We start from the raw sequence: 27,110 nt of genomic DNA, 5'->3' as shown, positions 1-27,110 counted from the left end.
TGAGCTATCCTACTATAAGAACCCATGTTATAAGAGTTTTTAATGATTCCGGTTAGTTTGATTTGATTAGACTTATATTGACCGGGGTATAGGACCGTGATTAACGGAATTATTTATTATATTATACAGGGTTATTTTTTAGTCACCTTACAAAAAAAAACCCTGAATTCAGTATCGTTAATAGAACCCATTTCAATAAAAAAACATTATTTTTAAGATTTATTATTTTTTTATTTTGATTCCTCATAATTTTTACAAATTACGGACACCCTACACACAGCTGATTTTGGGTTCATTTGAGTTCAGCGGCGGCCGGCGCATGATTGGGTATGACGGGGGTGTGCGCGCGGCGGGGGCGGGGGAGCGCGCGCGCCGCTCGCCGCTTTACAAAAGAAACACCGCCCCTCAGTCTCACGCCGCGCTCTCTTACGGATACGTTTTATGTTTTCCTCGCACGCCAGTGAGCTAACGCGAAACGATGTACTCAAACCGCGAGTTTTATGAAATGGTGAGAGTGTACGCCAGGGCTAATAACAATCTGCGAGCGGCTCGTAGGTTGTACGAGGCAGAGATACTGCCTGTGTTAAGAAATACCGGTTTGCCTAATGCTCGTCTCCCATGTCATGTCTGCAAACAATTTAATTAGTGTAAGTGAGTTAAGTGAGGAGAAATGGACTCCATTTGTAAGTACCTAAATCAAACGATTATTGTAAATACTTAGCTGATTCCAATTTGCCTAAGCACATGTCGTTTTTCACTTTATCGACTTCTTCTGTGAATTAATTTGTCTTAAAATGTTAAATGTTTTTTATTGACTATCGACATGGGCTTTGACGGTCCTAAGCCCGTGAAAGTATGAAGGAAAATTTGTAATCGCTGTAAAACCGGCGCGGCTAAGAACAAAAGCTGCCATCTTTGAACCCTACGCCGCTATACCCGCCTCTCCCCACCCCTGCGCAAGCGCTGCCACTGGCCGCGCGCGAGTGCCCCGCTCACTCCTCGCCTCCGCCGCTGCCGTCAGTAACTAGGGTGACCAAGTTTTCTACTGTTTTTGTGGAATAATTTGGGTGCAATTTTCTTTTTTTTTATTTGAGATGGGATAAAAATAAAACAAAACGTATATTTCATTTACCTTAGCGATCATTTATACGAAGTTTGTTAACTGACTAAAAAGTAACCCTGTATATACCTACCACAATAAGAATCACGGAAAACTCCGTGATCATAATGCAAGTAACTGCGTCGAAATAGCTTCCGAAGCTCCACAAAAATCAAAAAGGTAATCACGGTCTATATCTAATCCCGGTCAATATACGCCTAATGAACCTATATTATGTTCAAAATAATCCTTCGCTTTTTTTTCCTATTCAAGTGTAATTGTTTCATCATGAATATATAAATGCTGAAAAACCATGATGGGTTTCCAGAACCAGCTACGCTTCATTAATGAATATTGCAACAGCTGCGTGTGTCTTTATTAGTTATCAGTTTAACTAATCGTGTTTCTAAGAAACAAAGAAGAAATGTGAATATTGTGAATTCTGTATATCCTAATTCGAACTGTGCCTACATTTTCCGCGTCCGTGTGTCGCGCGCCATTTACACATATCAACAATATCCGGTAAATTCCTCCAAAAATATACACCTCCATCAGGTGAAATAGTTACTTAACCGACAGATACGATGACATTAGGTTTTAAACGAATATTTGGCAGATACACAGTTTAAGGGCCGGTTGCACCAAACCGTCTGTCTCCGTTAAAGCGCTCGTTAAATTTTATTGTATGGGAAGTTCCATAGACATCTGCTGCGTGACGATGATGTGTCTGTCAAATGTGGTTGATGCAACTGGCCCTTAGTCTTAAATATGCAGGTACCTATTGTACCTACCTATACGGTCTACTCGTAAAGTAACTTACCTTTAACAGTGGCGGCTGGTGAAAATTTCTGCTAGACAACTCTGAGCAAAAAGAAACCTACTTTTATATTAGGTACTTTACTAGTAACCTATTTTAGGCAAGCCGGTGGGAATCGGCTTATATGGATCAGCCGCTGTTGCTACTTTATTCAATTACTTTAACGGTCTCATTAAATGAATGTCTAATTTTATTGCTCAAGTAGGAACCTACTTAGATACTACTCTTACGTACACATGATTCGTATCTTCCTGTATAGAATAAGTAGATTCCTACATCTTTTTATTGTTCAGAATGCGTTTAATATCCATAAAACATGCTTTTTACCTATAATTGTTTTCGATTACATGTAGTGCGGACATGCATATTAATATTAATCATTCGTCGGAAGAGATACGCTTATTAATTTGATGATCGTAATTAGTAAACTTCATTGTCAATTTTAACTTGCGGTCAACTACTCATGAAAGAAATAGATTAAGTATATCCGACTCAATTACAGTTTATTTATTATTTGAAATAGTTAATGATAAATTGATAACTGAAATCCTAAAAACAATTTTAAACAAACACGTTCAGTATACGATCCGCAAGGTCCATGGTCAATAATGCGGGGCAAGCATAAAATGCAAAGGTGGTAACACGGGTTATTTCCGTAACACAGTCATCGATTAAGGAGCGACAGGCTGGCAATAAAGGCTGGCCGGGAACGGGATGTTTTGAATCGCCACCGATTTAATGGCACACGTAATAACCGATAATTCAAATTTCAATACTCGCTACGACACGGAAAATTTTATTTCGCATTTCATAAATAATTGATAAACGCAAGCACTTGAGCAGTGATAAAGGACTCGCAGCCGCCTGATTAATATGAAGAGCTGGTGCGATACAAGCACTCCGCCGCGCAAGTAGGCGAACCTTCAGCTGGCATGTAACCATCCAGCATTACTTGCCAATAAAATAAACTTCATACTACCTAAACAAATATGTACTATAAAGTACGATTATTTTGTACATCAATGCATGCAATCGTACATGTATATATTTGTGTTATGTGCAGGGTAATAAAAGATGCGGTTTAGTGCATAAAGAAAATCGTATTTACGACTAGAGTGTATTGTTCTAATTTATGAACACTCTTCGAGTTAATTTTACTGTAATGAATTACTTTTTTTTCGTCTGGCGTTTGGCTTAGTCGGTAGTGAGTTTAGTGACTCGTATGAACCGAATAGTCCTGCATTCGAGTCCAAGTAAGTGCATTTATTTATTTCTGATGTATAAAAGTACCTATAGCATAAAATATTATTGCTATAGATACTAAAAAGGTGTTCAGTAAGATGCAAAAGTCCATATATATATGTATTTTACGACTAATTAGGTACACCCAACATGAATAGATTTGTTCGACGCTGACTGTCTTACTGTAGTTACTTTGCCTACTGAGAAGAAACAGCATACATTAAATTTGACATTCTAATTCTCATATTGTCTGAGGTTAGCCGAGTGTAGGTACGAGAGACGGGACGGGGTACTTAGTTACGACAGACCTGCCTGCTGCCACAAGTGTATGACTCTGATATCCTATGTCCGATATCAAATAGCGTAAGAATAAAAACCGATAAAACTTTACTTGCAAATATAGTTCACGTCGTGATTATGAACACCAGTCTATTTCGGTGTTTATGGGTGTCGGCGTGTTTGGATCGCCCGAAGGGGTATTAAGCACTATAAAGTGCCAGTTATTATTAGAAAGCAATAGCTAGCACATGTTTGTTCCTTAGCAAAGGTCGTAAATATCACAAAACAATCCGCAACAACTTCATTAGTGAAATCACGACGCTGAGAATGATTGAAGAGGCACAAATCGGGTCGACGCCGTCGAGATAAATTATACATATAATTTTCGAATGCGATAAAAATTAAAAGGTGGTGGTAAAAGGCCGTATTTGTGTGGGCGATGGAGCGCGGCGAGCTCCGGTTGCTCGCAAAAGAGTTGCAATTTTATGAATGAGTTGTTTGAATGAAACACTGTAATAAGGCGACGACGGAGCGAGGCGGAAAGCACGTGTTGAAAATCCAACTCCGATCGCCATTTCAAGTGCATATTAATATTTGGGGCGATGTGAAATATATCGACAGCGCCATAAAAGTCATAAAACACGTACCCAATAACCGTCGATTATTTATCAACTTGAAAACCAGCCACCAATGCTGCCATTTCAAACTTTGCAATGTGAATAAGAACTTTGGATGAACACCTGCGGGTCGATTTTTGAGTCCACGCGTTCGAATTCAGAAAATTGTCACTGAAAATAATAAGCAAGTCACCGTTTTCAACCGGTATTTTAGTGACAAAATCCCGTATGTGAGATTCAAAAATCGCCCACCTGAAGTAATTACATTTGCATTGAAAGAATTGCATTTGCAACCGTTCGCACACAGCACGTAATTTAAGTAAACGCATAAATGTAACATAAAGGTTTTTTCAATCAATTATTCTTATTATGACACATCTTATTCATACCAGAATGTTATTGAAGCGTTTATTTAATGCAAATAGCGCATAGTGACCTACAGCGAACATGACAATACGAAAAAACGAACGAATAGAATATGACGATAATAAGCCGGTTTAACGCATTCGCTGACTAGAAATTAGCCCCGGGCAATTTGTATAACAGTTTATTCGCAATAATATGACTGAGAATGTCCCAGGTGTACTTGTGTGCATTTGTAATTTTGACTTATATCTTATAACCTGTAAACATTCCGTACACAACTTTGCAGATATGTAGGTAATACATTAAGTCCTAAATTAGCTACTTTAGAAGTTCTGTGACTGCCTCAGAGAAGCCTGCAAATATAATAATGATATATAAAAAAAGATTTATTAAATAATGTAAACGTCAATTTCATTTATTTACTTGCACATAGCCACCTAAGTCTTAACCAACCGACTTTATAAGAGAAGAGTAAATTAAGTCATCTTTGAATATTTGTGTAGGGGTTTGTTATCTACTTACTAAGTTCATACAAAATTATGCCTTTAGGCACCTCAAAAAATCTGAAATAGACGATTTATATGACGACACAAAAATCACAAAATCCTATATTATTGAACTTAGTTTAATCTTAGCATAATATTTACAGTTAAAATCATCGATCTAAACTAAACCGAACCCCTAGTTTAGTATCATATTAAAGAAGTAACTATAATTAAATTAAGAATACGATATAAAAAACAATTCAAGTGTATTTTACCCACGTTGCTAACAGATCACCGACCGATAAGGTCTATTATGAATAGCCGACACGTTTTATACCTTTTCTGTTTCACTCGCACTTTACAACGTAGACGGAATACAGAGTGTTTCTTTATTTGAATATCTTTGTATGGAAAGGAAATATGTAAGCGGATCTTAAGACGATACGGTAGGGGTCAATTCTCCATACAAACGCTCTCGACTATTTCCTCCCTGGTTTTTGAAGATAGAGCAATGATTTTTTCAACACAGATTCTTATTATTTTTATCTGTGTCGGACCGTTTTGATTTTTTTTATATTCTGCTTTTTAAAGATTCTAGAGCCAATCAAAAATTTCCAAAAACGGCCTTTTTCATTGTGGCGCAAAAAAAGGTGTGATACTCAAGATTGGTAACAATTAACCAAAAAAGCTAAACGGTCCGACATAAATTATTTCATTGTTATTCAGATTCTTAAATTTCGTTCCGATTGATTAAGTTTTGAAGGAGGAAAGAGTCGAGAGCGGAACCTCGATTTTAAAGATTTTTTTGAAATATCTTTTGACTGAGTTGTTCTTAATGGACAATTTTTTTTCGATAAATCTAGTTAATAACACTTGTATATTTAACTAAAATTCCCAAGTTGAAAGGTGGGCTCCTTTCCAATTTAGCATTTTCGCTACCGTATCCTCTTAACAACAATTAATTATGGTACTTATAGGAATATTCTAATCAGTACAGGAAATTACCGTTAGTAGGTTATATCTAGATTAAAACATAAAAAAAAATCTTTATTCATTTTAAGAATTACATACATAATTTTAGTTGTGGATACCCCTTTTTAAGTAAACAAATACCTGTGGTAAGGGGTACCGCTCTTCCTTAAAACTAGTAGGTAAGTAATGTAAACAAGAATAATTTGGATGAAACATTGAAATGTAAATAATTTGAAAACTTAACAGAAGTAACTCCTCTTTAACACTTTCGGGGTTTCCCCGTATGTAGCGAAAATGTCGTAGCGCCGCGTAGAGCCCGGTTTCGAAAGTGTTAAGTAAGATAGGTATCCCATTACTTATAGCTATACTTGGCATCGAGCTATTTAATTTTAAGCATCGAAAAAGGTCAAAGGTCAAGCCAATCACCTGGTGCATACTACGCAAAATATCAGCATTTATTAGGGCCTAGACTAGACAAAAGAACAGATACAAGGACTCCGTGTATAACATAACTAGCTTTTACCCGCGGCTTCGCCCGCGTAATAAAAATATTCTTATTGAAACGTTTACAAAAAATAAGATTTTCATTTGGATCCGTAGGTTTCTTTGTAGGTACATCTGTCCGCGATTATTTCGATTCAGGTAAAGCGGGGCAATTTTCGACTGGGGGGCCATTGTAACTGATCTATTTGCTGTACTGTCCGGTTTTGGCTGACTGTACCTTACACATATTACTATCGTTTTTAAAGAAATTCTTGCAATGATTGTAGAATTGTTACACAGCGACCACAGCGTAGGTAGTAGGTACGAATATGTATGAATTTTACCTATATAAATATTTATACTGGGGAAACTTCATACAACCCACATAGCCAGTATCTCGACGCTATGGTCGGTAGGGTAAAAAGTACTTCCTTGCATTATCGCTTACAATTTTTTCCATTTTGCTTATATTGCAAACGTAAACATATAAAAGGCAAGCAAACAACGATCTTCTTACAGCACATTGAATGTAATAGTTATTACGGATGCAGGATACTCGCCGATGCCTACTTACTAATCCCTTCCCACTGAGCCACCTGCATTTTACACTGCCTATATATCTATCGATTGCCGACCGATTATTCCGACCCCAATCCCTATTCTTATCCTCGTCCCTATCTCTATCTTTGTCCCCGTCCCCGTCCCTGTCCCCGTCCCTCCCCTATCCCCGTCCCCGTCCCCTATTTTTATCCCTATTTCTACCCCTATCCCTATCACTATCCCTATCCCTATCCCTATCCCTAACCCTGTCGCTGTCCCTGTCCTTGCCCCTGTAAAATTATCATGCTAGGAGGTGAACTTTGAAAAATCCTTTCTTAGTGCTCCTCTAAGGAACTTCCGTGTCAATTTGAAATCTCTTGAACCAGAAGTAAAGATAAAAACTAAAGCTATACTTATGGCTATTTTGGATATTTTAACCCCATTGTACAACAACAGGGGAGAAAATTTCTTTTCCACCTCATTAGATTTTAAAATCGTTGTATTTATCGTGATCAGCGACCCGATAAACCATAAAAACGATACCCTTATTGTGTTTTTGACTTTACCCCCTTTGCACCCCTTTAGGGGTCAAATTTTCAAAAAATCTGAAACATGTATTTAGTCATATGTCTTTAGGAATCCTCCTGTGAAGTTTCGAATAAAATAGTCAAACTAATCTTGTTTCCCCATACAAACTTTGAACCCCCATTTCACCCTTTTAAGAGGAAAATTTTGAAAAATCCTTTCTTAGTTCTCCTCTACGCCATATAAGGAACCTATATGCCAAATTTGATATCTCTAGGACCAGCGGTTTCGGCTGTGTTGATATGTCAATCAGTCAGTCAATATCTTCTTTTATATATTTAAACCCCATTGCACCACAACAGGGGAGAAGGTATTTCACTTCCGCCTCGTTAGATTTTAAAAACGTTGTATTTATCGTGATCAGCGACCCGATAAACCATAAAAACGATACCCATATTGATTTTTTTTACTTTATCACCCCCTTTTCACCCTTTTAGGGGTTAAATTTTCAAAAAACCTGAAACACGTATTCAGTCATATGTCTTAAGGAATCTTCCTGTGAAGTTTCGAATAAAATAGTCAAACTAATCTTGTTTCCCCATACAAACTTTGAACCCCCATTTGACCCCCTTAGGAGGTGAATTTTGGAAAATCCTTTCTTAGTGCTCCTCTACACTATATAAGGAACCTTTGTGCCAAATTTGAAATCTCTAGGACCAGCGGTTTCGGCTGTGCGTTGATATGTCAGTCAGTCAGTCAGTCAGTCAGTCAGCTTCTTCTTTTATATATTTAGATAAAGAACCCTGAAAGACAGTTAACTAGTCGATTTGCCCATCAGTATTAATAAGTACAATAGCCAATATATAATAATATCTTAAAATCATTAATTTTATAATTAATGCACCAGTGTTTGTAAAACTTATCGTAAAAGAGTACAACTGTACTGTCTTATTAGAAGTTCAACAATGTTAACCAGTTTAATTCTTATTAGGCATGTCAGTTAATAAGACAGTTCAAACCTCCTACTTATAGGCAAATGTTTTAAGTCCAAATGAAAAGTCAACGTGTGATTGTACACCTACAGTAAATTTCAGTCTTACAAAAACCATTTGCTTTGGATCGCAACAATGAGTAAAATTTTAACGTAAACAGAACATCAACAAAACTAAATAAATGTTTTTGGCTACCTCCTGTAGATCCAGCGGTGGCCGTGAACGAGGCCAGCGGACAACTTTTGTAATATTAATATGCATTCATTATCATTATACACCATTATTACGTATTTATCTTCACATTACTGCTTCGCGGGCATTAGAATACGGCTGGCGGTTCGCTTTCAATATTTATTCTTCCCTAATTCTACCTTCATTAGGGAAGGTGTGAATTTCTTTAAAGGCATTATGCATTTCGAGGGTGGGCCAATTCCGGCGTTATCGGCGCGGATATCTCGACAGGATGCGGTCGAAATAGACACTTGCGATCCACCATGTAATTGTCCAATTAAAGTCACAATTTTATGTAAATAAGTTTTGATGGAAAACAATCGATCTCGTTTACACGAGGAAAGGTGCATGCACGGGCTTAACGGCTCACAGCGAGAGTTGACTGACACTTCATTAAGAGAATACTCGGCAGGATTATCTCTCGCGAAAGTCACATGTCGGACATAGAAGAATCACGCGCGGCTGCTCCGACTGCACTTATCTAAGATCTTCGGAAACACATTAGGAAAAAACGAATGCTTAGTTAATTAATTAGTGTTTTCCTATACACGCAAACGGGGCCGGGCACGTCAGTGCGCAATTAAGGACGGCTCACACGGCACTCGCTAATGCCACCACCACATGACAGATTGTCACTGCGTCTACACATACGACTATCAATGGTTGCGGAAACCTCGTAAAACTGTTCTACATTCTTATTTTTATGTTCGTTTTGTTCGTTGCCCCGTTTGACATTAAAATTAAATCTCTTTAACAAGTGTCTTGTGCCTTTCATTGGCATGTTTTCGTTAAGCTCGTTTTCTCCCGGCATCGGATATAATCTTCCGAACGACGTTTGTAATTTATGCGTATTTAGATTTTTTCAATTTTCACCGATGTGGGCCATGTGTAGCCTCCAGAGCAATTTAACATACATAGTACCTACATACATACATGCATAATATATATCAAATCACTCAATAATTGTATAGCTGATAATTGAAACGGTTTTACGTTTTAAGGCGCAAAAAACGAGTTTTAACTTTTAACTTTTATTTACCCACTCAGATCAGGTTCTTTCTGCTGTACCTGCGCTGTGGAGTAACCTCTTAATTTACTAGGGTATTGCTTATTTTATCACCTCCTTAAATTGTTTTCTGCCATTAAAAAAACATTGTAATTTTTTTTTAATTTTTCGTAACATTAACATTTCGTAACAGGGGTCGCTACCACACATTGAGAATTTTGGTTTATGTTTAGAAATTCTTTACTACTCATTACTATTACATTTTCTTATATGTATAAATATGTACTAAACTTAGGTAGCATGATCAAGATCATACATAATCTTTTTATTCCGTATTTTGAGTGTTAGCTGTGTGAGACAATGCATTAAGGTATTTAAAGCTATTTATGTGGATATTTGTTATTAATAATATCGTTTAATGATTTCTGTGTTAGTGGTACAAGTCGTTAAATCAATGTTTAAAACTCCTAAAACCCGAAAATTATGCATAAAATATATATAGCTTGTTGAATGTTCTATCAAATATTACAAATACAAATTCTTTATTCGTCAAACATAGGTGTATATGATGGTTACAGGTATATATTCTTGTTTCACTATGTCGTACCCGAGGGCATACGAAAGTTTTGTGAATCATTGATAATATAAATTATCATGCATCATGCACTAAAACAAATATTTACAACAGAATGAGATGTCATGTCTAGGTACTTTAATACACAATGATTCGTCATTTCAAAACTAAAATGTATGGGGAACTAAAATGTTCAATGTGTGGTAGCCCTAAACTGTAACAGTAACAGTAGTATACTGAAAACATTTTTTTTGAGGCAGAGAACAATTAGTGGCAGGATATATATTAATATTACTACCTAAATTGTGAATAAAGTGACAATTATATTTTCATACAAGACATGTACAAGGTAAGCTTTAACCGATGAAAAAAGGTTTCTAACCAATGTATGTAACACAACTCAGGGGACACTGACACGCATGTGTGTGCAATGGAAAATGACACATGTGTCGCTCAACTTTAAATTCATAATAAACCCTAAAGCAGAATGGATTTGCTCGAGTTTGAAGTTAATCAACGCACATATAATTATTATCCGAGTATTCATATAAGCTAAGTTAAACTGATTTGTTCCATTTATTATACATAATAGCGCTATAAGCTTTATTTTACTGAGTAACAAAGAAGTATTTATGTCGATACGTCCACGAACCAGACAGCCAGAACTCAACTAAAGCCGCATGTACCTAAATTGTTATCTTGCGCATTCCTTGTGTTAAGGAATCCGTATTATTAATAAAATAACGGAACTTCAGAGGCTGAACACAGGTCTAATTGTGTGTCTCAAGAAAGCGTAACACAGATGTAACAATTACAAATATGTACCTAATAAATAATTAACTAGCGTACGCTGAAACAGTTGTTATACAAATATATAAAAATCGGGACGGTAATAAATCAGTTTGATGGAAAAAATCGGGACGGTATAATCGCGCGGTTTTCTCGAGCCGAGTGCACCCGCCGTGACGTACGCTTATCACCAGCTCTATCAAATTGTCATGCTTTTTCATTAACCGACTATGAGCGGATTAGGCTGAATACGGTCTTTCTGACACTTCTGTTATGTGAGCTTGTGTTAGATACTAGAATAATACCTACCTAAGTAATAATTAATGTGTAGACTGTGACTACTGTATTCTGGCATAACAATCGTCGTACTTCGTCCAGAGTTGTAAGTGCATAAAGTACATCGGAACTTTAGCAGTCTACCAATTAAGTGCGTAATTTATTAGGTACAGTCAAGTGTAAAAATATGGGTGCGTACAACTTATCAAAAATATGTCCCATAGCACTTTATGTCGGCGGAATAAGGTCTCGGTACATATTTTTGAGCGGATAAAATCGATACGTATTTTTGCAGTTGACTGTACCTACTCGAGGTTGTAATCTGTTGAACAGCAGTTCTCGAAAAGTTTGTATAAAAATTAAGGAAAAAGTTATATTTCTTTTTATTATTCCTATTTTGTTACCAAGATTTTTTTGATGAATTAAGATTTTAGTAAGTTTTATTTCGTCATTAAGGTTCTCTAGTATGTATGTTTGTTTTCTTAATTATAACAATTATCCTGTATATATCTTACGAAAGTCGACTTATATATTACTAAATGTTGGTAACAAAATAGGATCAATTAAAATTTGCTGACGTGGCTATGTACAAAGTATTCGGGAACTGCTCTGAACTCCTTTAAATTATGTATAAGATACAGTGAGGATTTACAATATATTTACAAAATGAACGTGCTCTTAACATCCTTTTTGGAACATCGGTTATGCGTTAATGTAGAAATTGTATAAATATTTTAATGAGATGTTATGGAGAGCAGCGGGCAGGCCGGGTACCTGGGGACCGCTCCACCGCCACGGTTAGTCGAGCGACAAACGTGTCATCGATATTTTTTGCCCGACTGATGTCTTTAACGAAATTCATGTCATTGGGTCCGATTTCTTTTAGATTAACATTTTTTTAAGTTATTTAACAAATAGATCGGTCCCTTATACTCTCAAATATTCAGTTACATGGTTTAACACTTAAAAGGGCTTAACGACTCTAACACATCCTGCGGGTTACGATAAAAAATACGACAAAAAGAGAATACTTCTCGTGTTTGTTTTTTAAAAGATGTCTGCTGAAGATAAGGTGCAGCGGCACTTTAATCCTCCAACCGTCCGATATTTGAAAAGGATATGATGACAACTTTTTTGTGTTCTTTATCTAATAAGCACCTATAAGTGCGCAACCAATACTTAAGCCAGCGCGCGGCATACGACCGCTTCCTTTAATTTAAATACTTACACTAATTAATCGCGGTTAGATAATGTCGCCGCAAAGAATACAAGTTCACATAGGTTATCGAGGAAAAGTGGCCAATCGTAACGTTGAGGAGCAACCATATTTGCTGAACCTTCAATTTACATAATACTTTTGTGATCTATGCGGGGCCTATATTAACCAACAAAGAAGAAAAAAATGCTCTATATATATTGGTCTAATTTGGTTATTTTGATTAGGAATATTTTCTGTAATATGATTGATATCCAAATTTACCTACTTCAATGTTCTGTATTCTGTACCCAATTTATACCTACTTACACATTAACATTACAACTTTTTTTAGAAATAAAAATAAAAGCAAGGATGATAGTTATAGGGTTTACAATCTTCATACTAAGAATCATACCTCAATTTTTTAGCGCCACCTATGAAATACTATCATAACTACACTGATGAAACCTACAATATATTTTTTTTCAAAATGTGTATTGACGTGATAATCGTGATATCATATTAAAATAAAGAAATATGTCATTTGTTCATATAAAAATAAAAACACGCAAAAATATTTGGGGAAAATATGATTTTTACCACTTCCAGGCTGCGAAACAGCGCCATCTAGGTTTTTGCCTAATAGGCCCGAACATTTCAGGGGTACACTTTTTTGTATGGGCTTTGTCAGTCATGGTATATATCGCCCTTGAAGTGGTAAAAGTATTCATACTTTTTATTTTCGAAGTTTAATGAAAAATGTAGCTCAAGAAAGGTGAATTGTGTATATACTACATACCTCCTGAAATGTGTCCTCAGCTGGAAACATTCAGTTGATTTAATCATCAATCGGTCGACAATTAATTTGGTAGGACAGGTACGGTATCAGTGGCGGAGCGTCGATACAACTCGATTCCCAACGGGTTCCCTAAAATTCTCTAGTATCTGTAGAAGTCCATACAAAACAGATGCCATAAACCCCTCCGGCTTTACCAACGAAAATTTTCACGCCCCGCCACTGGACGGTATACATATACAACTATATAGGCAGCAGCCACAATGGCCACCGCGCGGTGAACTGGATCACAGAAATTATGTCGTTACATTCGACAGATATGTATACTCGTATCGTTTGAATGGATTGAACCCTTTTAAGCACCGGCATCGTTTTCAGCCGCGAGCTCGTATCAGGCCAATATGGTTACTATTGTCATGGCCTCAAAGTCGAACGCGACCCATTCAAACTGTACCCATAGAACCCGTCATGTACACTGTTAGCGAGCAAGGATTAAGCAACTATGTAATGCAGGGCATGTTATGTAGGTAATTCAGGGATTCGTCGCTGAACGGCTTCGGGATTACCTCTATAAGTCCCTGAACACAACAAATATTTTTAGCCTCTGTGTGATAAGAGTGAGTAAACTAGTATTTAAAGTGAAGTATCTATAGACCAGGAAAAGTTTGGACGAGTGAATAGAGGTGGAAGTAGCGGGTGGCATGGCGCGTTTAGGGAGTGAGTGAAGCCATACTCTGGGCGCATGGACCAGCTTAGCGTAGTCCAACCTCGCAGTTAACCGCGCCTTTACTTTACGGGGCTTACGTCCGCAAGAAACAATGCTCTTTGACTTATTAAATCACCAACACGCACACAATCACACCTAGACAGAACTTATTTTAACTTCACATAGACAGGATTCATTTTCAAACTTCAATAAATTCTGGAAGCATAACAGCACAGGGCACAAAAGACGTATTAATTACGATTTTCTTTGAAATAAATTGACAGAGCGTTGTATCATAAGCGGTCGGGTGGCATTTCTCGGTTCCTAATCCCATTGAAGTTACAATAAAATCTCGGACAGCCGGGACCATTTTTCATTCGAACGACAAATATTTAGAAAGCTATTTATCCGCGTACGAGTCTGCACATTGGATAAAGGCCGTGGCGCATTGTGCTCCGACAACCGCCGGATGTTTATTCTGCGACCGCGATATCGATTCAGGTAGGCCGGCGAATAAATCTATTACAACAATAATAGCCTATTGTTATTAAATATGAATTCTTCAAAGGATATTAGTTTTGCTTCCACGTCTAATCTAATTTTGTAACACAGAAAAGGGTAGAGAATCGTCTGACGACATGAGCGGCACGCCCAGTTCCCGACGTCCCCTTTGCATACTCACATTTAATTCACATTTACTATCCATCATCGGGAGCTATGCTAATCGCATTGTCTATGCTATCATCAATACAGTTCAGCAGTTGGCTCGTTCGCAGGGTCACAATAGATTTTGCACGTAACCAAGTCAGCATACCACGCCCGTGTAAATGTTTGTTAGCGTTACATCTGCCTGTGCGACTGTCGCTTTGCGTTAGGAGGCCTCCATTAACACTGTGTATTTTGTTCGTGTACTTTTGCAACAGCGAATGTGAAAACGCGCCATAAAGGCATTTCAAAATTTACAACTTACAGAGCACCATATCGACAGCCTCCAACAGTCCACCGCCGGCGACGGCGGGGATGAGCGGCGCGAGCGGCGGCGCGGCGCGGCCCGGCTCGCCCGCGCCCGCCGCGCCGCGCTGCTGCGACACCGGCCGGCCCATCTTCCAGGACCCTATAACCGGCCAGACGGTGTGTTCCTGCCAGTACGAGTTCCTCAACTACCAGCGGCTGGCGTCGGGCGTGCCGCTCTCCATGTACAGTGCGCCCTACTCGGACGCCGCCGCCGCCACCGCGGCCGGCATGGCGGCCTACTTCCCGGCGCTGGCCGCCGACCAACCGCCTTTCTACACTAACGCCGTTAGTACCTTTTCATTTATCTTGTGCTTTGGGACATACATAATTTCACTTATTACCGATATTGATGTCTTAAATGCAATACATGCTAACGCTATAGTAACAATTTAAAAAAAATGTTCTGCCTATTATGTATATCTCAAAAAGACTATCTATCTCTCTTTATAAAATTGTTTTTCATTGTACGATAGTCTACGTTCTGCCAGGATGCAGAGAGTATAAAAGATAAGAGTAGTTGGTAGACCTTGTTATGTTCTTAAATTAATCTTTAAGAGGAGCTACTTTGCTGTGACGCACGTCTAGGTATTATATACTTCCTAAATGTCCCGTCTGATTGATTATTATTATAATACACTATGATCTAGTTGTTTAACTTAAAAACTCGAGAAGATAGTTAAGCTCTCATGTTTTTTTTTGGCAGCAGTGCCATAGGTATGAGTCCTATCTATTAAACTATTTTATTAAAAAAATCAGTCGGAAGCTGTACCCGCAAAGTCGTTTAGCTTCAACATCCATACTAATATTATAAATGGGAAAGTGTGTGTGTCTGTTTGTTTGTCCGTCTTTCACGGCAAAACGGAGCATCGAATTGACGTGATATTTTAAAGGGAGATAGTTGAAGGGATGGAGAGTGACATAGACTACTTTTTGTCTCTTTCTAACGCGAGAGAAGCAGCGGGCAAAATATAGTATTATATACATATATTCAAGCTAGTAAGCATAAGCACGTACGGCCGAGCTCGCTAAAACGTAAATTATATATGCAGAGTAACTCGCCAGGCACCTACTTAACTATGAATTTATTCTCACTTAGATATAATTTGCCGTTGAGATGTTAATTTTCTGACGTGACACCGTAAAGGATACATTATTAGGTACAGTTATGAACTAGATACAACAATATCTACAGGAGAATATGCAGTAAATCTAATTGGAAACATTAATTTAAAGAACCAATAGATACCTAAGTAATTGCAGGGATGATTATGCGACAAAAGTATTCTTGTGCTAATTGGTGTTCAAAACCCAAGCCGTGTACAAGGTTTTTTATTTTTTTTACATAAGTGATCTTAATTTATCACAAGTACTTATCACAACAAAATGTATTCAATAATAATCTATTGTCGACACAAACAAAGGTTTCACGGCTCTCTCGTGCGTAAACATAAATATGTAAGTATGTACGTTTTTAATATAGAATTATTTATTTTTATTTATTTATTTATTTAATTATTACTATCAAAGGTAACTATAGTATAAATATACAGTGCTCCACAAAACTATGGTATAAATTTGACTGTGGAGTCAAGAAATCAAATAATACTTCGAAGGTTAACAGTCAGTTAAAGATTCCCTGATGAGGGATAAGAGGATATCATCATCATCAAGGTTAACATTTGAGTACCCCTAAACATATAAATAACTAAAAGTATGAAAGTATATTCCACAAAATTACTCTGCCTAATAAATTTCAATATTTTAGTTATATAACTTTTATTTTGACTATGAAATGGACATATCGATAAATATCAAACCTGTTCGCATTGGACTCAAGGAACTTAGCTAGGCATGTGTATCTACATACAAAGTTTGAAGTACAACACATAAAGCTATTACCAAAAGGCAATTAGTTCATGGCGCGTTAAGCGGCCTGCGGATAATGAGCGGAGAACTACCTCAAACAAGGAAGATTAACCTCGAAACCGTACAAGTGGAGGTTCGGCAAAATGGCTCAAAACACCTACAGCTACACGTGGACGTTACGTGCGTGTACGTTATACTGGCTAAATAACTAGCTACTATTATTATTTTATTACCATGTCGCATATAATACATGTAAAACAAATAAAAAAATAGCATAAAACACTGATTCTAAATAAATGCTGGTAGTAAGTACCAATTGCAATAAAAATATACCTAACTACATATTGCCTATCAGTTTAAATCGATTCGTATTAGCGTTCGCGACCAGTCCCATAATCCGATAAAGCTGTAATTTTGTCGAAATCTTATTAAGTCAAAGTAATTATGTTTAAAGAAGCCCAATACCTCAGGATCAAGATATCATCTAATTCTATAAGATTATTAGTATCTAAAGCGCAGCAGCTTACCGGTTATCATTCATTTCTCTCTTGACACCTGCAACAATAGGAATTACGGAAAAATAATAAGGTTCGGATGTCAAAATAGTTTTTTTAGATGCTGTCGTCCTCTCGCGCTAAGTACCACCGCGGGACGACGTGTACGGTGTACCTTATAAAGCTCACGTATAAATTAAAATAATCCGATGATGTATGACCTTTTTGTCCCTTATTTCATAAAAAGTTGTACCAAGCTCCGAAGCTCCATTCGGCTTTAACGACTTTATATGTTCGACGATTCCTTTATCACCGATTAGGACTTGTTTTCAAAACATCCTGTTTTTATTTACCTATATTATTGCCTAAACGCAAGCAACATTATTCATGATACTAAAACTTGGTCATTACATTTTAGACCCGAACAATGTCCTTATTGTATATTAGTGTTAATCTTATAGTTAATCACTAGGTGTAACAAATGTTTTATATTTAATTAGTACCATCGCGTAAGAATGAACAAAGGCAATTTAAACTGTAAACATCAAGGGTCTAACTAAATGTCCTGGGACTTAAAAGTCAACACCACCGCTGGAGTGATACGAAGCTCGAAACTGTGTGGGTAGTGACTTTGAATGATAATGATCATAACAACATAAAAGTAGCCACGGAACGTAATATATGGCGCGTAGTAAAACTTTTGGAGGAAGGTGTTAAAAGGTGGGGCCGTGAACGTGTCCCGACAGATGATTCAATCATTCATGGAGATATGATCGTATATCATCGGTGGCGAAAGTGTGAACTTGCTCGATCCTAGCTCGCCTTCAATGGGATCCTGCCTCTGCATTTTTTTTTCACGCCTTTTATTTTGTTTCGATTCATTATTTTTTTACTCTTTAAGCGTAGTCTAATGTTATGTTTTTATGGCATTTTTTTTGTACTGTCTTGAATTCGTTGTCGGATTATAAAATGGTTGTATGTAGGGTTTGCAAAAACCGGTTAACTTTAAAAACCGGTTAATAACCGAACCTATACCTTCAAAACCGGTTAACCGGTTTTTAACCGGTTTTGCAGATTTTTAGTAAATTACCGTACTACGCAATAATATTACCATTACCTTCAAGAATTTTGTTGTTTATGATGTCTTAGCAGGTATTACTTGCACGATGAAGATCATTTTTATCCAATTTTTTGAAATTTTGTAAAATGCAGAAGTTGCCATAAAGGACTTGAGTGCCCATAGTGTATATGGCGCTTAAAACTGTCAAGCTTTACTGTGATAATCACTTTAAGTATTTGTCAGTTTTGCGTTTTCTAAGCATGTCGCGGAGGTCTACAGCTCTCAGAGCCACTAGTAATACAAGAAATTGACGTAAGAAAACCAAGATCTTCATTTTCCCTTTATTTTAAAAATATAATTTGAAATACACAGAAGAGTCCGGTTATAACGACGCCCAAGGGACCGCTGATATTACGTCGTACTAACTGGATGTCGTACAAAACGAAATTCATTTCGGTTTAAAGATATGTCATTTTTAGTATGCGTGCTTGCTCATCACCGGCAAATTACTGAAGTATATCGTAATAATAAATAGTTGCATTCCTTGAACCTCGATTTACGTAATTAATATGACAATCGATTTTTTTTATTAAGTAAAACTAGTTCATATGCAATCGAAAAATAAAAAGTGGGTTCTATTTAGAGCTTATAAGATTAGACCCCAGGCGAACCAATTGTTAAAATTATTAAAATCAATGCTCCAAAAAGTCACATGGCCACAATCTCATCTTGCTACTTGTAGGCAAGACAGGGGCCGTGCTTGGGGCGGAAATAGCTTTGTTTCCTCAATTTACTAGTAAAAACGTTGTCGCTCGTCGTTGTAACCGGACTTGACGGACGGATTTTGCGTTAAATTACGTCGTAAAAAGCGGTTGGTCGTTAAAACCGGAGTCGTAATAAACGGATGTACTTTCATAATATTACATATGAAAACCAAACAAATACCTGTGCTTCCGTTATTCGGTTATTGTAAGCGGTTGGACGTTAGATATATGCATGCGGAGTCGTAATACTAACCGGACTTTACTGTATAAAATGTATATTTGAGTGGACTTGGGACTATTGTTTAATCTTCACGTTTAGTTAGATTACAAAATCATGATCATACTATGACTACTTTAAGAAATTCAGTGCAGGTGCGTAATGTTGTCAATGAAAAGTAATAAATAAATCTTTATTGTTACAAAACATTGAAGAATTATGCACTTTTGACCCTTTTTTATGCCTAATTTGGTCATTTTGGGAAATAAATATAGTTTCGGTTATTAACCGGTTAGAGACTATGAAAACCGGTTTTTAACCGAGGCCAAAAAGTCTCGGTTAACCGGTTTTTCGGTTAACCGGTTAACCGGTTTGCATACCCTAGTTGTATGCCGTCTTTGTGAGGGCGGGTGTTGAATACTGTAAACAAACATACATTTTCTAAGATCTGAAAGGAAGTTCTCATTATAGTTATACTATTTTCTTTTTTGTATACTTATGTAGGTATTAACAAAATTAAACTGATGTCATGAACAAGCGTGACTTGAACATAGTATAATTATTAGTGAACAAGTCAGGTATCAATAATACATTTTACTGTTATCCAAATTACTTGAAGCGTAAGTAAAAACCATTGATAAAACTTTTATTAGATTAGGTAAATAAACCGCTGTGAAACAAATTGATAGGCAATGTTGGAGAAAATATTTTAAAAATCGATGTTTTGTAGAAACTTTTCATTCTAGGTATAACTTACCATTCAATCATTCGTGCCTTTGCGTGTCCATGGAATCATTTGACGGATTAAACATTTGTGTTTCATAAATATAAAGTTTTCCGTACTAATTTAATGGTTTTATGGTTATAACTCACTTATTATTTTTTATGTTGATAAATAGTGTGTTCTTTTCTTTAGAGGTATGTAGCTTGTTACATCTATCTTAACCATAATCGTTTATTGCACCATGGTAAATACAATACGGCGAACAACAATTATCTATTTTAACCATGTAATTCTGAGGCCAAAAGAAAAAAAACGAATTTTTAAATGTAGTAGTAATTTTTAAAGTAGCAAAGTGTCAATAAAATACTCTTAGGTAAAATAGACTACTTATAGGCAAACGTTTTAGAGATAATTACATTTTTATTAAATTAATTACAAGTGCATATAGTTATTACTATTTAATAGGTAAAGCAAGTAAAACTCGTACCTGATTGGTAAATTATCATAAATCGACGAAATGGCCAAGTCGCGCCGCACAACACGGCGCGTACAATAAATCCTGAATGCAGAATCGCGTCACGTCACGGCTTAGTCCGATTATTTGTAGTAACAGAAAACTGGAATTATATCAGAAAGGTCTAAGCAACAAAGAGCGACAGAGCGCCTGGATTACGCTGTCGTACTTGAGTAAAATTTATTATCGGATTTTCGATTCGGCCACCAATGAAGTTGTTGGACAACAAAATCTTTTGATAGATTTATCCTGGCTGACCGCATTAAGAGTCGCTCCTGAGTTATTTTAATGCGTCGCTATACATTTTTGGACCCTCAGTTCTTTTGTTACTGTCAAGAGTTTTTACGCAATTTCTTTGATAACTTGTACCAATTAAACTTTATTCGTGTTCATAATCACTATATTATAATTTTAATAGTTTTATAATATGAATAAATTTATTATCTATCGTGGTAATCTTACACTTTGCTAAAAAAGAGTGTACCTGCATCTGTGTATAAGATTGTTTCAAACGATTATAAAATGCATTATAAAAAATTAAGATCAACACTTCATAAGAAAATTATATATGCCACAAGAATTACAACGACTTAAACTGAAAGTGCCGAAGCTTACAAGTTAATATGTAGGTAGTTATTAAATTGAAGTAAGTAGTAACCCGGTGACGGAACTCTAAAAGGTGCGTTTGTCTCGTAGATGATTGATGCTCTCATCTTGTATCTGGGCCCATTAGCTCGTATAATAGTTAAGACGAGGACTTTAAGCGATCGATCAGGGAATCAATCCGGCGAGGACCCGTAATGGATCGCGCTAACGCTACCGGAAACGATGTTATAATAGATTCACCTCGGACTTTAAACCGGTTAAATTAAAGTTTTTGTGTTTAATGCGCCAATGTTAGCATACGTAAATATTTTAATTTGATTTTAACCGCTTTTTATACGGCGGCTTAGATAAATAAGATCAGCTTTTTTTTGTAAAATGAAGAGGAAGGTGGATGTAGGTGTTATTCTAAACGAATATATTTTTTTTGCAGGCTGCGGGTATCGAACTGAAGGAGAACTTGGCGGCTAGCGCTGCGAGTTGGCCCTACCCGACAGTATACCACCCCTACGATGCCGCTTTCGCCGGCTACCCCTTCAACGGGTGAGTTATTTTGTCTATTTAGGTAACGATATAGCGTCACAATCCGTGACAGTTAAGGCACGATTGGGAGAGTTCATGATTGTGCAGTATTTATGAACCTGTACCGATCTAAAATGCACGTTGCTCGTGGGCCTCTCCTGATTTCTAACTCCCAGTGACAGTATCGGGGAGTTTGGAGCCGGGCATAATTAATTTTTGAGCGGGCTCCCACCGGAGCGTCGCCGGACAGTATTGAGCTCTCGCCATACGGACATAAGTCGCCGTCGGGTGCATTATCGACAGGATAAACGTCCAAATCTATGAAAAAGGAACAAATGAGAGCATCGACGCGTCCAAGCGACCCGGCCCGTCTACTGTCACTTCACGTGTCCGGCCCACGTGTTACTCTCTTTATTCCACTACGTGGGGTTGCTCCAGAACGAAATCGCATTTGCTTGTATTATGGTGGTACCTACGTCCGATCCGAATCATGTAGGATGTAGTGCGTAAACACGTGCGTTAACGTTAGTTTTGCGGCTATGATGGACCTGATTTGCACAGATTCGGATCAGACGTAGTGCGAAACCGCTCTGACCCGTCCTGACTAGACACAAAAAATAACAAATTGTACACCTTAACCATCCCCAAGACAATAAGTACTGAATGACACCTCACATGGATATACATAATATTAAATAGTTGCGGTACTCACCTCGGTCACTGTCATTACCAATGAGCTAAAGATGATCGCTGTAAAGAAATCATCATCACTATATTTCTAGTCTGGTCAAATGTAAAGTGACCACGACACTTTACATTTGACCAGGTTCAATCGCCGTAATGTTGTTTTCCCATTTTGTACAGTAGCACAGCAACTATAGAGAAAGAAATCAGCAAGGCATTATTATTTATTACTTATTATAGATGCGGCCGTCCCTACAATCACTAACTATAGCAATGTGATTTTGCCCCAAAATCACAGTGTTAGATTCAAACGTAAAAATCAAAGGATTCAAAATTTCCAAGGCAACGTGTGGAAGCGATAAATAAGCACTTTATCATTATTATAACGATTGATACAGTTAATCAGTGCCCGTATTTATATGTTAGGCGATGTAGACAGGACGCTTGTGTAGGCAAGCTGATAGCGGTGAATTGTAAAGGTAACAAAACATGAGTTTATTAGATATGAATGTTGTATCAGATATCAGATTGGGCCAGTTGCCGCGTACCTACCGTATGTGCAATGCGCAATATACATCTGTTATTGGTAACGTATTATTTTCCTTAGATCGCAATCGACCGCTTTTCATTAGGTAATCAAATGATTTTTATATGATTCATAAACACTTGTACTGTGTTGGTCGTAACTGGAGCTATTTCAGTTTATCTACTTTCAGAAAGTTTGTTCTTGAGAGCTAGTCATTTGTTACCTTTATATTAGACCGTGCTGCTAAGACTGCTAACCAAATATCAGAGCATGCACCACTTACCTATATTTTACCACAATTCCTAAAAGTATTTTACAAACATTCTATTAGTTTTGCGTAGAGATGGGCCGAATATTCGGTAAATATTCGGTATTCGGCATATTCGGCAAGTTTTTCAATGTTCGTATTCGGCCGAATAATTCGGTTGCATTGCCGAATATTTACCGAATAAACAAAGTAAATAACTAATGAAAATCTTACGTATTCCATTGGATAATAAGCTCTTATTTTAGTAGCATTCTAAGGAACTACTAAAAATGCGTCAAAATATAAACACAATTGTTTTGTAAAAAAGTAAAAAAAACCGTAGTTTAAGAGTTGAGAAGAGTTCAGAGTTGTTTTAACTATGCTTTAATTATCCACTAAATCATAAGAACATAGTTGTAGGTTTTGAGAGGCTTTGCTGTACTGAACAGTAACATAATACAATAAATATAATGAATTATTGATGCAAGTAAAATTCAAGTTTTATCACGTGCTAACGGATTATCGATTAACTTTAACTTCCGTTAAATTTGTCGAAATTTATCGCTTTAACGATTAACGAAGTTAACTTTTTTAGTAACGGATTAACGATTATCGAAGTTAACTATTTGATTAACGGTGCCCAGCTATGCTTAAAACTAGATGGCGCTGTTTCGCAGCCTGAAAGTGGCCAAAATCATATTTTCTCCAAATATTTTTGCGTGTTTTTATTTTTTACAAGAACAAATGACATATTTCTTTATTTCAAAATCATGATAACACGTCAATACACATTTGAAAAAAAAAAAAAATAGTAAACATCATCATCATCAGTGTAGCTATGATAGTATTTAATAGGTAGCGCTAAATCCGCGGTAAATCCTATATAAAGAATCCTTGGTCGTGGCAAATGCCGGGATAACGGAAGGAGGAAGAATATTATTATGAAGTATCTGGATTTGGCTTAGATTCAGAGATAATTACCTAAAATTTTCTCTAAGACTTTTTCGTCGTCAAAATCGGGCAAAATCGCATTATTTACTGAAGTTTACACCACTATGTATTCTATCTAGTCTATGTAGTCTTGTCTGTCACCACAGAATTAGATATAGATAGAAGAAACGAGTTCATTTATTTGTATGGCGGCCGAGCGTGTCAGATTTTGTACTGAAGTTGTTACTTGCCTGTGATTTTAAATATGTCTCAGGCCCTTGAGTGTTGATAAGTTTTATGTTGTTGCAATTAAATATCATGTAACGAGGCATTTTTAATGTTTTTGTTGACTTCAACTTACAAAAATTGACGCCCGAAAGCTGCAAGCTGCGATTAAAGACGGACAACTCAGTGGATTTCACTGAGTTCATTTTACACGCTAAGTAGATACGTTTGCTTGATCTATGGTTATAGTTTTTTTTTCTTGTTTCTACATCAAAAACGCATGATTAAACTCTTTCAGATTATTTATGCCCACGGTGTATTTACATCGACAATTTTTGGCGTATAGTAGGGTGTTTCATTTTTCCAAAATTTTGATTTATCTTTGACTTCGCTTTTCTTCTTGTTTCTACACCTATACAGAGCCCATATACCAAAAATCAGGGAAATCGGACAATATTTAGAGGTCGCACACTGTGGCAACTTTTGTCTGAAGAAGTTAGTATGGGCGCAGGAAAGGCTAGAAACAAAATTTATGTAACTTTTTGTAGTAGGTGGTATAAAAGTGATGGTTCAGATGCGATGGACCAGCCAAGTCAAGGCTGCACTTAGTGGCCCACTCTACGAATGCGTAAGGAATGTCGATGCATTGTTAAGCTTGCTACCACCCCTGATGTGACGACCACGACCACTCTGCCAAGAGTGTGACGACAAAGAAGAAAACAAGATCGTTCATTGACTTAAGTATATTGACCGGGATATAGACCCTACTTACATTTTTGATTTTTGTCTTAGAACTATTTAATGTTCAGGATGTTAGCGATTATTGTAGCCCTAACACCAGACTTGGTCGATAGTCTAACAATAGTCTATCATACCGCAAAGAAGAGTAAGTATACCTATATATTTAATAATAAAAATTAACGCTCCAGTCAAAGATGAAGAGCAAAACGGTTCTCGCTGAAAGTCGTCGAACATCACAGAAAATGCGTTACTACTTGCGAACAAAAGATAAGGTTGCGGCTTACACATGTAAGCTAAATGATGATGATGACTTATTTTATGAAGAATGGATGTTACAACTGTTGTATTTTAAGTTTACTTTTACTTTCAAATAAGTTACAACTACTCTATTGTTTTATTTGAAAAGAAAATTGAGTAACATTACTTTTTAGCGACTTTTTTTCAAACTGTTCATGTGTGCGACCTCTAAACAACGTCCAAATCACTTGAAATTTGGTATATAGGCGTTTAAGATAAGCTAGAACCGAAAGCCGAGCGAAATCAGAAAAAATATCACAATTTTATTTTTCCCATACAAATATGAAACACCCTAGCGTATAGCATACCTGAAACTATGTCAGGACCGTCAATCGTGGTTGATGAGGAGCTTTTAATAATATACCATACCATAGGTATTTATTTCAGTGTTTACTGGATAAAACTGATAACTACTGATGTGCCGACGTAAAGTTTCCAAAGTTCTGAAATTTTCACATAGAAAAACTTCGGAAACTTTCCATACTTTGTATGGACAATTGTATGGATGGAAACATTCCATTTCATAAATTTATATTTCCTTTATTTTTCGTGAAAGTTTCGTGAATTTTTCAATAAAAATAAGTTATTTTTTGGAAAGATTCCGGAACTTGCACATCAGTACTGATAACACATCTTATTTTGGGAAACCGTCAGATTAGGAGCTACCAGCAACGCCGATCGTCCTCACACATTTCTCCTGCAGATCGATTGACAGTCTCTCGTCATCTGTTCTCGTCAGATTCTGTCCTTTTAGACCGCCGCCGCGTCTTCTATGACGTTTTTGCAGAACAGAATCGAATACCCGCCAGGTCGTATGAAATAAAAAAAAACCCTAGTTTGCTCTATTTGTAATATAATAAAATTTGGCGTCATAAAAGGCGTCTTAAACAATATTTTGCTCTCAGACATGTATTTTGATGACACGGAGCTGATGTTATGGTAGAGACAAGAGGTAGCCATAGGCACTCGGTGATAAAACAACGTAACGTAGTCGTACAGAAAAAGTACAAAGAAAAGCTTGTATATATATTTTTTTTACTTAAATCTAATCATTAGTATTCATCCAGTATGTAACAGAAGTTTTGATTATGAATGATTAATTTTGATAAGTGATAGCAGTCGAGAAATGGCGATAGCTGATGGACAACTGTAATGATAAACAGACACTGATTCAATTACAATCGATCATACCGTATTGCGAAACTTGTAATAATTCATGTACCTACAAGTACATATTGCGCGATATTGCCGCACTAGTGCGATAATTAACACATTAACGCAAAAAAATAATGACTTGTAAAGTGTTGTACGATACATGTGTGAATAGGTAAGCCGACACCGACAAAAATAATAATAATCTGTGTTGGAAAACCATTGCTTTAGCTGCAAAACCCCAGGGAGGAAATAGTCGAGAGACTCGAGAGCAATGGTGTGGAGAATTGACACCTGCCCGTTGCGTCTTAAGTAAACATCATAATTTCATCAAATTTGATAACATTTACACCGGCCATCTTAAATCACTGCCAACTAAGCTTGGTATGACACTATCCTAGTAGCTACTTCATAATACCAATTAAGTAGTAGCTAATAAGCTACTACTTAATTGGTATATTTGAAATTCTAAATATAGAATTTCAAATATTAATATTATTAAAGGCAGTTATTTATATTGTAAGCTTTTGCTGTAGT

At 36.7% G+C, this 27,110-nt stretch overlaps 1 protein-coding gene across 2 annotated transcripts in view; it reads left to right on the top strand.

The window, feature by feature from the left end:
- The window catches only part of LOC125241477 (homeobox protein caupolican), a 63,185-nt gene that overhangs the window by 17,736 nt on the left and 18,339 nt on the right, over positions 1-27,110 (top strand). Inside the window, exons 2-3 of one of the 2 annotated variants that reach the window (XM_048149988.1) lie at positions 14,966-15,292; positions 21,683-21,792. In XM_048149988.1, the coding sequence (XP_048005945.1) occupies positions 14,966-15,292; positions 21,683-21,792 (437 nt within the window). The remainder of the gene's footprint in view (positions 1-14,965; positions 15,293-21,682; positions 21,793-27,110) is intronic. The other variant, XM_048149989.1, reaches the window with a different exon arrangement.

This window comes from Leguminivora glycinivorella, chromosome Z, assembly GCF_023078275.1.
Source record: "Leguminivora glycinivorella isolate SPB_JAAS2020 chromosome Z, LegGlyc_1.1, whole genome shotgun sequence".
NCBI lineage: Eukaryota > Metazoa > Arthropoda > Insecta > Lepidoptera > Tortricidae > Leguminivora > Leguminivora glycinivorella.
Note: the sequence above shows the minus strand (reverse complement) of the source record. Positions and strands in the feature narration are given on the sequence as shown.